Source organism: Manduca sexta, chromosome 11, assembly GCF_014839805.1.
Source record: "Manduca sexta isolate Smith_Timp_Sample1 chromosome 11, JHU_Msex_v1.0, whole genome shotgun sequence".
Lineage (NCBI taxonomy): Eukaryota > Metazoa > Arthropoda > Insecta > Lepidoptera > Sphingidae > Manduca > Manduca sexta.
In genome coordinates this window covers 2043568-2059345 of record NC_051125.1, presented here as the reverse complement: position 1 = coordinate 2059345, position 15778 = coordinate 2043568, and the positions used below count along the sequence as shown (strand labels likewise).

At 35.5% G+C, this 15778-nt stretch overlaps 1 protein-coding gene across 1 annotated transcript; it reads right to left on the bottom strand.

Moving 5' to 3' along the window:
• Positions 1–1121: 1121 nt before the first annotated feature.
• LOC119189033 (xanthine dehydrogenase-like) lies at positions 1122–14873 on the bottom strand. Its single transcript, XM_037437670.1, has 14 exons — positions 14605–14873; positions 11731–11888; positions 11176–11336; positions 10665–11032; positions 10276–10496; positions 9348–9450; positions 8596–8705; positions 7877–8164; positions 5906–6067; positions 5313–5441; positions 4664–5148; positions 2824–3007; positions 2435–2630; positions 1122–1906 (listed from the first exon to the last, which is right to left on the bottom strand). The coding sequence occupies exons 1-14, from the start codon at positions 14654–14656 to the stop codon at positions 1122–1124; spliced, it is 3402 nt and encodes a 1133-aa protein (XP_037293567.1). The 5' UTR covers positions 14657–14873.
• Between the last annotated feature and the right edge of the window lie 905 nt (positions 14874–15778).

The following is a 15778-nucleotide window of genomic DNA, read 5'->3' as shown; positions in this document are numbered from 1 at the left end:
CCTGAGCTATGAGATGTTAAGTCTTATTTTATCCAGTAGTTACACTGGCTACAATGTCCTTCTAACCGGAACATAACAGTGATTACACACTGCTTCTTGGCGGCTGAAATAGACGATAAATAGAATATAAAAATAAAACTATTTATTTTTATAAGTACATCAATTTATTTGTCACAGATGATGATAATAAATAAACAATAAATTATTCTTGAAAAATCAACTATTAGATTGTCTTCGTCAGTGTCATCCGATTGCTCAACAATTAAATTTAAAATCAGCTGGCTCGGTTTTCATCGCGAGAGCAATCTTTTCAACAGTATAAGGTCCCTCTGAAAAATATAGGTAAACCTATTTATAGCGTACTAAATAATAATAATTAGGTAATACTTCATTGACGTTATAGCCATTAGCAGCCTTGTAAAGATATAAAACTGAGTGATGAAAATTCAAAATCATTTTAAAGTCCATAATTCAGTAAATACTTGATAAGATGATAAATGCATGCACTTTACTCGCCCAATAGAGAATATTACTTTTATTACGAGGTCTCTGCCCATGACAAAAATAGGCGGATAACTTAAAATATAATAAAAATGACCTATATCAATATACTTACTGATAGGAAACCATTCTGTGGTAGGTATCCCGGAGTCGACCCTGGCCGATGAGATGGCTTCTCTGATAGCGTAGGCTATGACGACAGAGAGACATGTCGATGGTTCACCAATCGCTGAAATATTAAAAAAATATATATTCCTAAGGCAAAGGTAGTTGAACCTTACAGTGTTTAAGGGAGTAATTAGTACTTGAATAAGGAAGGTATAAAATGAAATTCAAACCTTTAGCACCATATATTTGCTTGAAACTATAAGAATTTTCTCTAAAATAAACTCTAAAATCCTGTGGAATGTCAGTTCCGAGTGGGACGTAGTAATTCCACGGGCGGGTTGTTAGCATTTCTCCTGTATTTTTATCATATATTAGGTCTTCACAGGTCCAATAACCTTGTCCCATAATAAATGCGCCTTCAATCTATGATAAAAAATTGGTTTTAAATCTTCCAATGATATAATACTTAAATAGGTTATCGCTTATTCTGTTTTTTTTTTAAACCATTTAAATTATCTTAGAGGACACAGGAATAATAACAGGAAAGGGTTTGTACTCAACCCAACATCTTCCTCCAGATCGACTCTGAGCACCTGAAATTCTCCAGTTAATACATCTACCTCTACTTCTGCCAGTGCTACGCCAAATATGTTATACACGTACTTCTCAATATCTGGAATGCCCACAAACCCTTGAGTTTGCAAGTTTACGTTACTCTGATAGGCCGTACTTATCAATTCTTCCCACGTCGGATTCGTTAGTTGTTGTCGTATAGGCTCTAATCTTCTTAATAACTCTTCGCAGCATTCTGTCACTCCTAGCGACACATTTTGTGATCCCAAACTACCTGCAGTTGCGTACACATTGGGCCCTATTATGGTATTATTTTCTTTAACTTGAATTTTCTCTATAGGGATATTAAGCAAAAAGGCACATACTTGAATTGCTTTAGTATTCAAACCTTGACCCATTTCAATACCGCTGTGAGTTAGTGCGATTGTACCATCTCCATGGTAGACAGACATGTTTACTGCTATGATACCAACGGGTATTGGAGTCCATCTCATGATGGAGAAACGCAAGCCTCGCTTAAGCCATCGATTTTCGCGATTAAATTTATCCACTGCTTTACGTCTTTTTTCGTAGTTTGAGTTCTTTTTAATGGTTTTGATCATTTTTTTTATATCAGCGTACTCTTCTGCAATATTTGCTAGGCGTACGTCTAAAGGATCCAATCCTAGTTCACATGCGATTTGTTCCATTACATATTCTACCATCGCAATAGCCTCTAGGTTACCTAAAAAAACCTTTAAATTTATTGTACTGTGATATAAATTACAACAGATTGTAAAACACATAGTTACTTAGATTTTAAACTATTTTTCTAGCTTTATCGCGGTTTTTGTATTGTTAGGATACAAATATTTTTGTGAGGGTACTTATTTGTGACACTTTTTGCTATAAAACACTAAGCGTTTGACAGATCGAGGCAGCTAGTCATTGACAATCGTACTGGTCCGTTGTTTGGTGATATCACTGTGAAAGTATTTCTGTAGTCAGTGGTAATTCTTTTTATTTTGATTAAAATTGCTTCAAATTATAACAATGATATAATTTTGTCCCGGCGTTTCGAAGGCTTTGTAGCCTGCATGCTCCCCGTGAGGCTGCGAAGTCTTCGAAACGTCGGGAGAAATTTATAATGTAAAAACCGCGATAAAATCCCAAAAATAGTTTTATTTCAATGTCTAACATTCGCGTAAACATAAGAAATTATTAGATATAGATTTTTGCTATCCAAACTTATCATGTTACAAATACCACTCACCAGGCGATCTACACCAAGAGTTTTTAGGAGTATCAGTGGTAACGTCGAAACATCTAAAGTTCCACGAAGAACTGTCATAGCAATTACTGTAGCTTCCAACTATCACTTGAATGAACTGTTCGTTAATTGTGTAGCCATTGTCTTCATATAAATCATAATTCATGTATTGGATCTTTCCAGAAGCGTCGACACCGACCTAAAAATATTATCCGTTTATAGACCGATAATAATTCGATAGATATACACCATTTTCACAACCTTATTCATTAATTATAACGTTTAATTGGATATGTTAGACTTAAGACCTCAGTCCTTACATCATATACGAGACTACTAGACTCAGGATGTACCTACAATTACAATAATATCATTAATAAACAGATAAAAACCTCGTAATCTGTGTGACAAGGGAGTCTTTTCCCTACAGCCTTTGTAGCGACTTGCATTGGAACTATGAACCGACAGGGCCTATTTAATAGGTAGGCAGCAAGACTGCACGCTACTGCACTCTGGATTGAACGGGATATCTTCAGACCATAGGAACCTCCTAATTGACGCATGTGGACATCGATTCTATAATAAAAATAGTTTATGAAATGTATGAGAGAATTTGGGCATCCCTCCATTACGTGACAAAACAGACTTTAATATAATAAAATTTGAGTAAAATGTTTGGTACGGGCCTTGGGCAAACATCTGTCGAAACCCACGGTTTTGTATATTCCTTCCGCCAATAAGTATGTAGATGCGTTATTTGTTTCAATATTGCAAAAAAAAATAACTCCATGTGCCATTACTACAGTTTATACTGCTTACCATGACCAATTAATATACGAAATTCACTGGTGGTAGGCCCCTCATATGTGAGATTCCGCCTGGGAAGGTACCACCGCAATATCTATTTCTGCCGCCAAGCAATAGTTTGTAGTCATTGTTGTGTTCCGGTTTGAAGGACATTGTAGCCAGTGTAACTAATGGACATAATGAGATTTAACATCTCACGTCTCAGGATGACGAGCGCAAGGGAATACCAAACTATATTTTGTATTTCAAGATGTTGGATGGCGTTTCTACTATTTATGGGCGGTCGTATCGCTCACCATCAGGCGAACGGCAAGCTCGGCTCATCATTAACAGCAATAAAAAATATATTAGCTATTGCAAAAGGTAACTCTATATGGAATTTTCAACAAAACATCAATATTTTATTAGACCTCATATGATTTTAGTTACTATTCGTTGCAAAGATAAATTCAAACGGTGCAGGATTGTGCATTACTTCAGAACGACATTGAAGCTGTATTTCAATGGAGCGTTGAAAATAAAATGGAGTTCAACCTATCAAAATGTTCTGGGATGACTTTCAGTCGAATGCGACGACCAATTAACTACGACTATACACTTGGCACGGAAATAATCGCAAAAACACAAACAATTAAAGATCTTGGAGTCACATTTGATCGAAAACTGACATTTCACGACCATATCATAACATTGACACAAGAATGTTATCGGCGCTTGGGTTTCGTGCTTCGTAATTCGCGTGATTTCCACAACATTAGTGTGATCAAAATCATCTTTTCTGCATTGGTTCGCAGCAAAATTGAGGCAAGTGCATGTGTCTGGCATCCCTATGAGAGCACTTATGCACTCATGCTTGAGAAGGTCCAAAAGCCTTTTTAAGATATTTATACAAACGTATTTATGCCTACTATCCTTACATGTACCCAACGAAATTCCTACTGGGATGTCTAGGATACAACTCCCTTGAAGTCAGGAGATGGTATGACCAAATAACAACCATGTGCAAAATACTGAGAGGGTTAATAGACGCTCCCGATCTGAATAACGAGCTCTGTAGGCTCTTTGTACCATACAAGTATTGTCGTAGTAGGACGCACAATCTGTTTGCTGTCCCGCGGTGCCGTACTGTAGCACGTTCTAGATCACCGATTCCGCGAACTCTCAACGCTCTTAATGCTCTTCTTAATAGCGCACCCGATTTTGACGTTTTTTCGGCTGATTGGAACGTGATCCAGTATGAATGTTTGCATTATTGTGAAAGTAACTCATGATACCGCATACTTCATGTAGTTATTAAGTCGATTATTGATCTGTTTCATTTTTTACTATAGTTATATATTGTTATTATTAACCTAATTAGTGTAATTGGTTTATCCGTTCTAATTGAAAGAAATAAATAAATAAATAAATAAATAAATAAATTACCTGTTCTGATCAATATTTAGTGCCCGCGATATCATCAATTGCATTGCATCCAACGATTGCGCTGTCGCGTGTATTTTAAGTCCTTCTTGCGACGGTTGAGCGAGACACATAATGTTTTCCATTACAAAATGGTATTGTCCGTATATTGTGTTGCTATTTTTAATCACTTTTACAATGTCTGTACCTTTTCTTGTAGCATAAATAGTTCTGTATAATGTGGTCCTTGACGGATCCTTTTTCGCTTCCTCAACCCTAATTACTGGTGTTTTAACACCACTGTACGTAACCGCTACCAGTTTTGTAGCTGCGTTAGCTATTTCGTATGTTTCAGCTACTATCACTCCTATTGGTTGGCTGTGGTACTTTACTATTCCATTGCAAAATAATTCTTCATTATTTATTCCAAATATGTCATCCGCTGGTGTGAAGGAATTCAGGCCTGGTATATCTTTTGCTGTATAGAATGCTAGTACTCCTTTACATTTCTGAAATAAGGTGCAAATAATTGCATACCTATATGTATAGTAAATTGTAGTTAAAAAGAAACTTCATCTTATATTTAATTTTATTCGTATTTTTAAAGGCTTGGTTTTAATTATAAGACTAACTACATTTTATATCATTATTAATGGAAAATTAAAATTCTTACCAACGCCTTACTTGCATCAATATGGACGATTTTTCCTGTGCTCACTGTAGTAAGAACAAATGCGGCAGACATTTCATGGGGCTGATATGGCAGATCATCACTGTATACCACTTCGCCAGAGCATTGAGTCTGTTGATATATTATTACTATTGCATAATAACACGCCATTTAAAGCTTATCTCTGAAGAACTAAGCAAATACGATACTCAATCTATAGTTTATTGAGATTTTGTTGGTGGTAGGATATATTTTATTCCGCCCGGATAGCGAACACCGTACACAAGGTGTTAAAAACCGCCATAGTGCGCACATCAGTATATCGCGTTCTGGGATCAGACTGTGTATTTCCGGTACTAACAGGCCGGCATAATTGTGTCGACTGTCGATGGGTAATCATCTCTCGTCACTCGACATTCTGTTGGATGCCATTCCACTTACCATCAGACGCAGTGGGGACATATTGCCGTCCACGTATAAAAAAAGACAAAGATTATAAGTTTAGCGAAATGTAGATGCATTAGTTGCATCTCTATCTTCCTCTTCAGGGATAAAACACAGGAGTTTGTTAGTTTTTAATTTTGAACAGCACTTACCAAAGCTTCAACTTTGTTTATCGGTTGGTTGAGAGGCCAGAGCGCCGAATTAGTCGTGTAAACTTGACTACCCTTTGACACTGATCTCATGTTATATATTTGGATAGATCCAGAACGATATTTTTGCTGGCTCTTGTCTTCAGGGCAGAGTGTCAACAAACCCTAAAAAAATGGAAGAATTATTATTACATGTGTCTGTTGTAATAAGCAATATTATAATTACTAGTCACTATATTTTATCCATCTCTCACGCTGATAAAGCAGTAAGCAACGTTTTGCACGGTCTTAATTAAACTCAAATTAAAAATAAATACTATTCCTTCATACATAACACAAATCAATATAAATGTGTATGAAATTTTCTGAAACTACAAACAGTTTACCGAATTTGAATAATATTCACATAGATTCTAAAGAGATTGCTACGCAATATATTGTAAACAAAAATAGTTTACTTGTTTACTGTTCTATAAAAAATACAATATAATTATATAATTCAAAACTACCACGATAAATTATATAAATTATATTAGTAGACGTTAAAATATTTATTTCCGAGGCCAGCAGCGATATATTAAATATGCCAGAATCTAGCATAAGATATATCAATATACAATCAACATCCATTAAAAACCTTTGAAGATTTATATCATCCTAACACGCGAAACTGTGATAGATCTTCAATAGTTTTATCTTGTTAATATTGTAAATGCGAAGCTTTGTAAAATTTGTTGTTAAAAGTAAGCGCTAAATGGATTTGGATAGAATTTAGCACACAAATAGACCTCCTCCTTTATTATCTTATAGGCTACTTTTTATTGGAATAATTTGCTTCTGCGTGCATATTTGTATTTAAAAAGATGTTTTCACATGGCGCAGGCGTCGTACTGATGACTCAATAAATTGATGGAGTGATTAAGGTTTTTTGTAAGGGGAAAGGCTTTCCACGCGGGCGAAATCGCGACGAACACCTAGTGTGGACTTAAGTGTATCATAATCATAAAAATCTACAACGTTATCAGCTTTAAAAAATTACGGTTCTTGTGTTTTACTCACATAAATCCATTTTCATGAAGCCGTATATTATTTACAGCTATATTATTATTATTGTATTATTATTGACTGCCTCGGTGGCGTAGTTGTATTGCATGTCCGGTACAATAGCGCTCTGAGGTTCTGGGTTCGAATCCCGGGTCGGGCAAAGTGATATTTGGGTTTTTCTGCTCAGTATCAGCCCGGAGTCTGGAATTTGTGCCCGATATGGCGATAGGCTCGCCCCCTATCACATCATGGGACGGAACATACTTGGCGAAAAGTGGGTGCCCTAGTTGCGCCTCTGCATACCCCTTCGGGGATAAAATGCGTGATGTTATGTATGTATGTATTATTATAACAAACCGGGTTAGATTGTATAATCCAACCCGGTTTGTTATAATAATAGATTGTATAATCTAACCCGGTTTGTTATAATAATACAGCTGTAATTTCTGAATATTTTCCCAAAACCGAAGAACTATGCAGTTTTATTATAATATAAAGTTCGGGTGCAGAACTGTTAAGGTTTATGAGTTTTTGTGTACCCTCAAGTACGCGGCTTGCTACATCGTTCAGACGAATAAAAAAATATCATTCTGATAAGCGTCTTTCAAATGGCAAAACTTCCTTATTCTCTAATTCGTGAAGAGACTATATTCTGGATGCTTTACTCATCTACCAAACTACTGATACCAACAAAAAATCTTCGTTATATTTATTTATTTGCACTTCATATACAATAAAATTTGTTCATAGGCGGACTTAATGCCGTAGGCGTTCTCTCCCAGTCAACCTTAGGGTGGAACAGAGACGAACAAGGTAGGTGCATCAAAAAAATCTGTTGCGGTAAGCAAATACAACAGTAGATATAACTAATACGATATATAAAAAGGTTAATGAATTATAATTAAATTAGTTATACTCAAAAATATAAACCTTATAAAACAAAGCTAAAGACAACTTCCTCCTGTACTCCACCGAAGGACTCAGTAGATCGCTAGTGATCACCAGCTCATTGTCCAGGACCTTCAGCGCGTTCTGTAGCGTGTTGTTTGTGAACAGGTGCTTCCCGACCAGGAAGTTCTCAGTATTCCTCGCTCTGTTGAACTGGTCTGACAGACCTCCGTATACAATCCTGCATGCCCTGACTATGTAGTCTTCGGTTATTTGGTACAAGAACCCTGCGTTAACAATGGCAGGCGTCCCTTGCCCACGGTGCATGATCTAGAATAGTCACAATATAACAACTTAAGTGGCAGAGTATTGTGATCTGTCGAATGGGAAAATTTGGGCTTTGACTTCCAAGCAAAATTTGTAGGTTTTCCAAGATACTAATCCTGAAGTTGGATTCCATAGAGTTGACGACAGTTAGGAGACCGAAGGCTTTCACTAGACCAAGTAATTAACTTATAATAGTATTCGCAAATAAAATGTATTTTTTGTTGTCGAACATCTGTACACCTCGTAAAGATGTTTAAATGTGAAAGCAAAATTCCAAATCACGAAATTTGGGAAAGTAAACCTTCCAGATATAGAGAATAGAATTCTAACATCAAGCCTAATAAACCAGATAAATTCTGTGATTTGCCCCGTGATAAGTTAATGTATTAAGATTCGAATAATATTAAACATAAACAATTAAAATATGCTTATACCTTAAATGTCACGATTTTAAACTCGTGACTTAACGGTGGCAGTAAAATATTAAGAATTATTTTTCCTTTCATGTTTATATCGAGAAACTCTTGCATTGTGATTGTTTTCACTTCTCTGGATGATCTGGACGATCTTGAACCTTAAAACCACTAAATAATAGATGAAAAGGTCGAGGCTGTTATGATATTTTATAAAGTAATATCATAAAATAATTTAATATTATGCAGCGATGGCATAAATACTAAACTAGTTCTCATTTATACGAAAATCGGGGTAGATAGTTATTACGGTACAACTGCAGTGCTAAAGTCTCGGGTTCGATCCCTAGGTCGGGCCAAATTTTTCTACTCAATAACAACTCGAAGACTGGAATTTGTGCCTGATATGGCGAAAGGATCGCCTCCTATTACATCATGGCACAAAATACACACGGCGGAAATTGTTTGCACCAGTTTCGCTTCTGCCTACCCATTTGGGGATAAAAGGCTTCAATTGTTTGTGTGTGTGTGTGTGGGCGTGTGTTTGTGCGTGCGTGCGTGTGTGTGTGTGTGTGTGAGTGTGTGTGTGTGTGTGAGTGTGTGTGTGTGTGTGTGTGTGTGTGTGTGTGTGTGTGTGTGTGTGTGTGTGTATTTGCACGTATATTTTAGCTGTGAAGCAGAAGAATAGAACAATTGTGTTCCAAATACAATGAAATTATATTCAAAGTAAGTAATCAATGAACTGTGTTGTAATTAATGTGAATAATACCCACATAGAGTTAGCTGAGCTCCAATACATTCAAACAGAAGAAATAAATCCGAAGAAAAATCTCTGTGCTGATGCTTTATCATAAGATTACCAGCTATGGATGCCAACTGTAAAAAAAATGTTCGCTAGTTGGTAAATATTACGCATAGGTATACATCGTGTATTAATATATTACACTTAATATTTGGTATTTTAGGATTGCAAATCAAACAAATGATTATGAGAACAAAGCAGCCACACATGTAACAAGACGAGTGGTGCACATCAAATGGTGGAATGTGTGCTCGATATGACGATAGGCTCGCTATCACATCATGGGAGGAAACACACTTGGCGAAAAGTGGATGCCTTGGTTGCGCCTCCGCATACCCTTTCGAGGATAAATGTGTGATATTGTGTGTGTGTAATAATTAAAACTTTAAATAATGTTCATATTATCTTATTCAGTACATTAGTAATTAACGAGATAATAAGATCCCGTTTCACAAGTTTCAAGTAAATTTCACACTTATCATATGAAACGGCTCATGCATTAACATTATTATCTCCATACAGTACTTAATTTATTACCATTTATTTGGGAGCATAGATTAGAGTATGATTGTTGTATTTGCTCGGCTTATACATATATTTGCCTTTGTAGCCAGTATAACTACTAGACATAATAAGACTTAATACCTCATGTCTCAGGATGGCGAGCGCAGTAGAAAACCAATCAATATTTTGTAATTCAAGGTCTTGGATGGTGTTTCTACTTTTTATGGGCGGTCGTATCGCTTACCATCAGACGAAGGGCAAGCTCGTCTCGTCATACAAAGCAATAAAAAAAATTAAAAATTTGCATTTCCTCAGAACTTATGAAACTGTATCTAATAAAAAATATATATTATATTTAATCTAAAAATATTATCTAAATAATAAATTGTATTTACATTTCTTACAGCGACGTGAGCAACTTTTTGCAAGTGTTCCCACAATTTACCCAGGTACGAGAAATCGTCTTCTTTTGACATGTCCTTGAACAGCTCTAAGAGATCAGTTAACGTGGTCCCTGCTCCGATGACCAGGTTTTGATCGAGCTGACAGCGCTTCAGCTCCTCGACACCACTTATATCTATCATCACTCTGGGATACTCTTCTATCGGATAAGGAACTATAAAAAAGATATTAACACCACTCTATGTAGTAATAATCAATCCTTTGCGGTACAGCGCCTCCCCTTTGAAAGTCGTTTTACAGTCCACAGTCTTAACGTATGTACTGTTCACAACAATATTACCAATTTTTAATAAGATAATATGAATTTCCTGAGCTAACTTACCTTTGGCCGTGTTCCCTGCCACCAACATATAAGAATCATCACCTTCTTTATCTAAAATGTCAAATACATCTTCAATTTCACAAACTTTATACCATAATCTTTTGTCTTTTAATCTTAATTTTAATATTTTCTTCTGTAATGCCTCCTTTGTAATGAAACACCAATCATCATCACAATTCTTTTTACAAACACTACTTTCTTTACATTTATATAGCTCTTCAATATCTGGGAGATCGTTTCTTGGTGCGTCTGAGGCAAATTTCTTAAATGCTTTCAGTATTGGTCTGTAGCCGGTGCATCTGCAGACGTTACTTGCCAAAGACTGTTCTATTTCGCGCATTGTGAGACGCTTTTTTCTTTGAAGAAGGCTGTTCAATACAATGCAACAAATTAGTAAAATATTATATATAAATACATTTTGATATTTTTTGTAATAACAAACCAAAACCGAACCATTTATGCAGATAAACCTAAAATGATTAAAAATTAAGAACCATATCTGTAATATTACCTATGCATGGTCATAATCCATCCAGGAGAGCAGTGTCCACACTGCGAGCCGTTGTTTTCGGCTAGAGTTTTTTGGAGTACATGATAACCTATCCTTCTATTTCCCAATCCTTCAATAGTTGTAATATCCCAATCTTGGCATGATGTTATTGACACCAAACACTGGAAGTAAAGCTAATTTGTAAACGTAGAACTGCGCTTCTTTTTGATATATTGTAAGTCGGATAATGTTCAATAATTACGCGAATGCCTTACAAACTAGACCCAATATAGCTTACACGGTGTATATTTTGTTTATAAAAGTTCGACAAAGTTACTGTACTGCACCTGATTGTAAGTCGAGTGGGATCCCATAGAATGAATGGTTACCCCTCAGAAGTTGATACAATTATGCCGGCTTGTTGGAACCAGATAAAGGAACTATGGCGTCTAGGGCAGGTTTTACCACCTTCTGTACGGTAGCTATGTGGGCGGATATCAAAACTTCCCTACCACCAGCAAAATGCTTGGCCGAATAAATAGACCGTACAGTGGTATCAGCATTATATCTACTTACAGAATTAACAGCTTGATCAGGTTTCCCGGGACATTTAGATACTGAGACAATGCAAGCACCGCAGCCCGCTTCACGGCACATGTATTTGGTGCCAGGGAGGTTTAAAGTTTTCCTTATGTAGTCGACCAGTGTTAATTTAGAAGTTACTTCATTGCCAACTGCAAAAGAATGGAATAAACCCTACATATTTAAAAAGGAAATTCCCAGCTGCGTCTGTCTCTCTGACCACGATAAACCAAACACTACCGAATAGATCTCCGTGGAATTTGGTACAGAGGTAGTTTGAGAACCTGGCTACTTTTTATCCCGGAACTATTATTTCGGAAAAATAATATTAAAATTTACTCGATACATATTAAATTAGTCGAAAACAACACGGTTTTACTCACGTACAAAAGTAGTCGGAATCGCCGACCAATTTCGACCTATTCAGTAGGTCATACTCAGGGGCGATTACTAAGAGGACGTCGCGTCGCGGAGGCCTCTCGATCACTCTCACTAAGAGTGGAAGACTTACTAAGTGATGTAGTCGAGACTGGTCGGCGATTCCGATTACTTTAGTACGTGAGTAAAACCGTGTTGTTTTCGACTAATCCGGAAAAATATGCAGGCAAAGCCGTGCGCAAAAGCTAGTAAAGGATAAATTGAACTTTTATATGCAACAATTAATATTAATGTTAGTATACTATTATTTCAAATTCATCCATCGTTTTTATTACAATTTTTGTCGGATATTGTGTATTGTATTTGAACACAAACCGCTTTCAATTAAATTTTTATGTGGCACAAATAAATAAATGACAAGCTGTTATACAAATATATGCACATAAATATTCAGCTAGGATATTCAAATAATGACCTAGATAATAGCAATAATTAGATTATTGAAGTCAACAAAATTTCAACACGTTTGAAATTAAAAAGATATTATTATCTATTTATTAGAGCTGTGTCTTTTGCGGGGTCATCTTTAAAACTATAACCGACGTGAGTTATGTTAACAATTGTTTCCCACAGAATTCGCTAGAATAGATAATAATTATTTTGGAGTTAGTTTTAATTATTAAGTTGTAAAAAATATATCGTTATACTTGGTATTGGATGATAACCTACTGTATACCTACTTACGTTTAATTAAAAACTATTTTTATTTCCCTAATGAATTTATTACCTAGATACAACCCAGTTTTTAATTGCGTAGTTACCATGTCATTTTATATATATATTTCAGGCCTAATCAGCTTATATAAAAAGCAAACTAGGCATGGAATACAATTTGCATGGAACGGTTCCTGCAAATGACTGCTCGATGCTTTGGACATTTGCAGCGCCGGGCTATCCACATTGTAAATGATGCAAACATCACAAGATATTTAGAACTTCTGCAGCTGCGACGTGACAATGTCTCGCTCAGTGTGCTCTATCATCTGTATCATGGGGAATGTTCTGGAGAATTGTTTAGCCTTATACCATACTTACCTTTCCTTAACAGAACTACTCGTGGTTACGGAGTCACAAATTCGTGCTGCTTTCTATCACTACAAGGTTCGGAAACTCATTATTTGCCGTACCGTTAAGCTGTAGAATAGTATGCCAGCACATGTGTTTCCTCCTTTCGACAACCTGGCATTCCTTGAGGGGAGAGTGAAGAAGCTATAACGCACGTCAGCATGACTGTGCTGTTTGTCTGGAGATATTTTTATCTCTACCTGGTTGGCACTTTCTTTGGGCTTGATTTTCCTTAACATCAGGTAGTTTGCTGTGCTTTGATAGTAAATAAGGAGGAGGTTCCCGATCGTAGTGTTTTTATTTACCGTTTGTTACGTCAGAACTTCGTAGTTTACTAACTGATTTCAAATTATCTGTTATTATTTTATAGGACATTCACATTGTTTGATAGATTAAAATTAGTTCAGTGGTTTGGTTTTTTAACCGGCTTCCAAGAAAGGAGGTCCTCAATTTGAGGTTTTTTTTTTATATTATATTCCTTTCCTCAGAACTCATTAATTTATTAACCGATTTATTTTATTTGAAAGAATATACTTTTAGATTGGGACCCATAGATTGTTTTTCTGACTACTGACTTTCTTAACCATGATTTGAACCTGACACAACAATACGATAGCCGTACCGTTTGCGCAATACAACTAGGCCACCGGGATAGTCTTTTACCACAAAAGGATGTTGATAATTGACAAGAGGTTTTTTATTTGTTATTAAGAAAGATTATCTTAATATGTAAAATGCCATTACCATAAAAGCAATATAAGTAGAAACACAATTAACCTTCAGTTTAAATGGCTGAAAGATTTTTTTTCACTATTAATTTGTGGAACAATTTAATAAAACATTAAACTATTTTTCGTATTATATCGCGGTTTTTATATTTTTAAATTCTAAAGGAGAATATCCATGTAGTCAAATTTTTATTTCAAATACACTGACGCTGTGCAAATTCCCATACAAAAATTTACTTGAATGGATCTATGACTCCATGAATACACATAAGTATTCGTTATCAGGCTATAGATGGTGACTTATCGCCGCCCAAACATCCAGAATAGCAGAGGAATCGGTGCATTATCGATGTTTTTTTCTTATACGATGAGGAATGATTACCCCTCGGTAGTCGACACAATTATGCCGGCCTGTTAAAACCAGATATATATAAGCTAATCCCGGAACGCGACACATTTACATGGGCCACTATGACGGATTTTAACACCTTGTGAATGATGATTGCTGTCCGGGCGGATATAAAATATATCCAACTATCAGCTTATCAAACAAATAAACTGATGAATACGCTTGATAAGTTGAGCCTACCCGACATCAGAGCATAGAACAAGTAGAATAATAATAATAATTTCTCACCTTCATATTCCTTCCCGTTGATTTTAAATTTAACTTTATTTGCCATCGTCATGGTGCTAACCTATTCCTAAAATGAATACTCTAATATTTTCTATTGAGTTTAACTGGTTTTTTAATTATTGGTTAAAAAAATAAGAAAGGCTTAAAATGTTACTGTTACTAATACTCTATGAACCGTCGCGCCAAGCGCGTTCAAAACGACTGATACATTTAGCTTGAATGTCTGTAATAAGTTAACTTATATATACAACAAATATCAGGTATTTCCTTCGGCTCTGCTCTTGATGCAGTATGTTTCTTATAAGGTCTAGGATAATAATAACAATAACAGAACTCTTTATTGCATAATCAATAAAACATAGAAAAAACATCGATATAATGTACATTGTGTATGTACTACGTACTAGATTTGTCGTTCCAAACATTCACTGTGTTCAACTGAATTGAACTGCAATCCATTCAAACTGATTTTGGTATAGTCAATATTGACAGCTTGTGGTTGTGTACGGAGTGGCGCTCATGATATAAGAACTCGAGTCTAAGTGTAAACCTGGATTTGAAAAAAAAATATTACTCAAATAAGTAAAATTATTAGTTGTTCAAGTGAATAAATAGGTTATAATAATGATGTTTTGGATGCCATTTTAGTTCAGATTTTTAAAAAATAGTTTATGGTGTCTATAGAATATACGTCAATGGAAAAAACAAATAGAAGACATGGTTACACAATGGGCGGTCTTATTGCTAAAAGTGATTTCTTTCACACAACCTTTGGATGGACAGAAACAAATGTATATAGATGGCAGCATACAATAAACAAGTGAGAAAAAAAATTTATATTATTGTCTATCGAATTATATGTAGTAATAATATAGGATGTCCGACGTTGCGTCTCTTTGGATTTGATATACTTTATGTTCTAGTATCTTTTTACAAACATAATATGTATGTTCGTGTCACGAATTCCACAAAAAGTACCAAGTATGAGTTATTACAAAAATAATGTATTCTATAAATTATATATGAGGCCATTTTGACATTATAGACATTTGTCTAACTAATTTCTATTATAAATGTTAGATCCATAAAAAAATACCGTAACTTTCCTACTTTCAACTTTGCAATTGGCAAAATCATCGTTTGCCAACAATGGGGCCACAATCTAAAAATTGAA

What these genes read in the sequence shown, in the direction of transcription:
- LOC119189033 (XM_037437670.1), bottom strand. Translation starts at nt 14,656, where the DNA reads ATGACGATGGCAAATAAAGTTAAATTTAAAATCAACGGGAAGGAATAT. An exon ending in CAACGGGAAGGAATATGAAG is followed by an intron (nt 11,889 to 14,604) that starts GTGAGAAATTAT and finishes ATTCTTTTGCAG; the next exon opens with TTGGCAATGAAGTAACTTCT. An exon ending in GGCAGGGAACACGGCCAAAG is followed by an intron (nt 10,497 to 10,664) that starts GTAAGTTAGCTC and finishes TCTTTTTTATAG; the next exon opens with TTCCTTATCCGATAGAAGAG.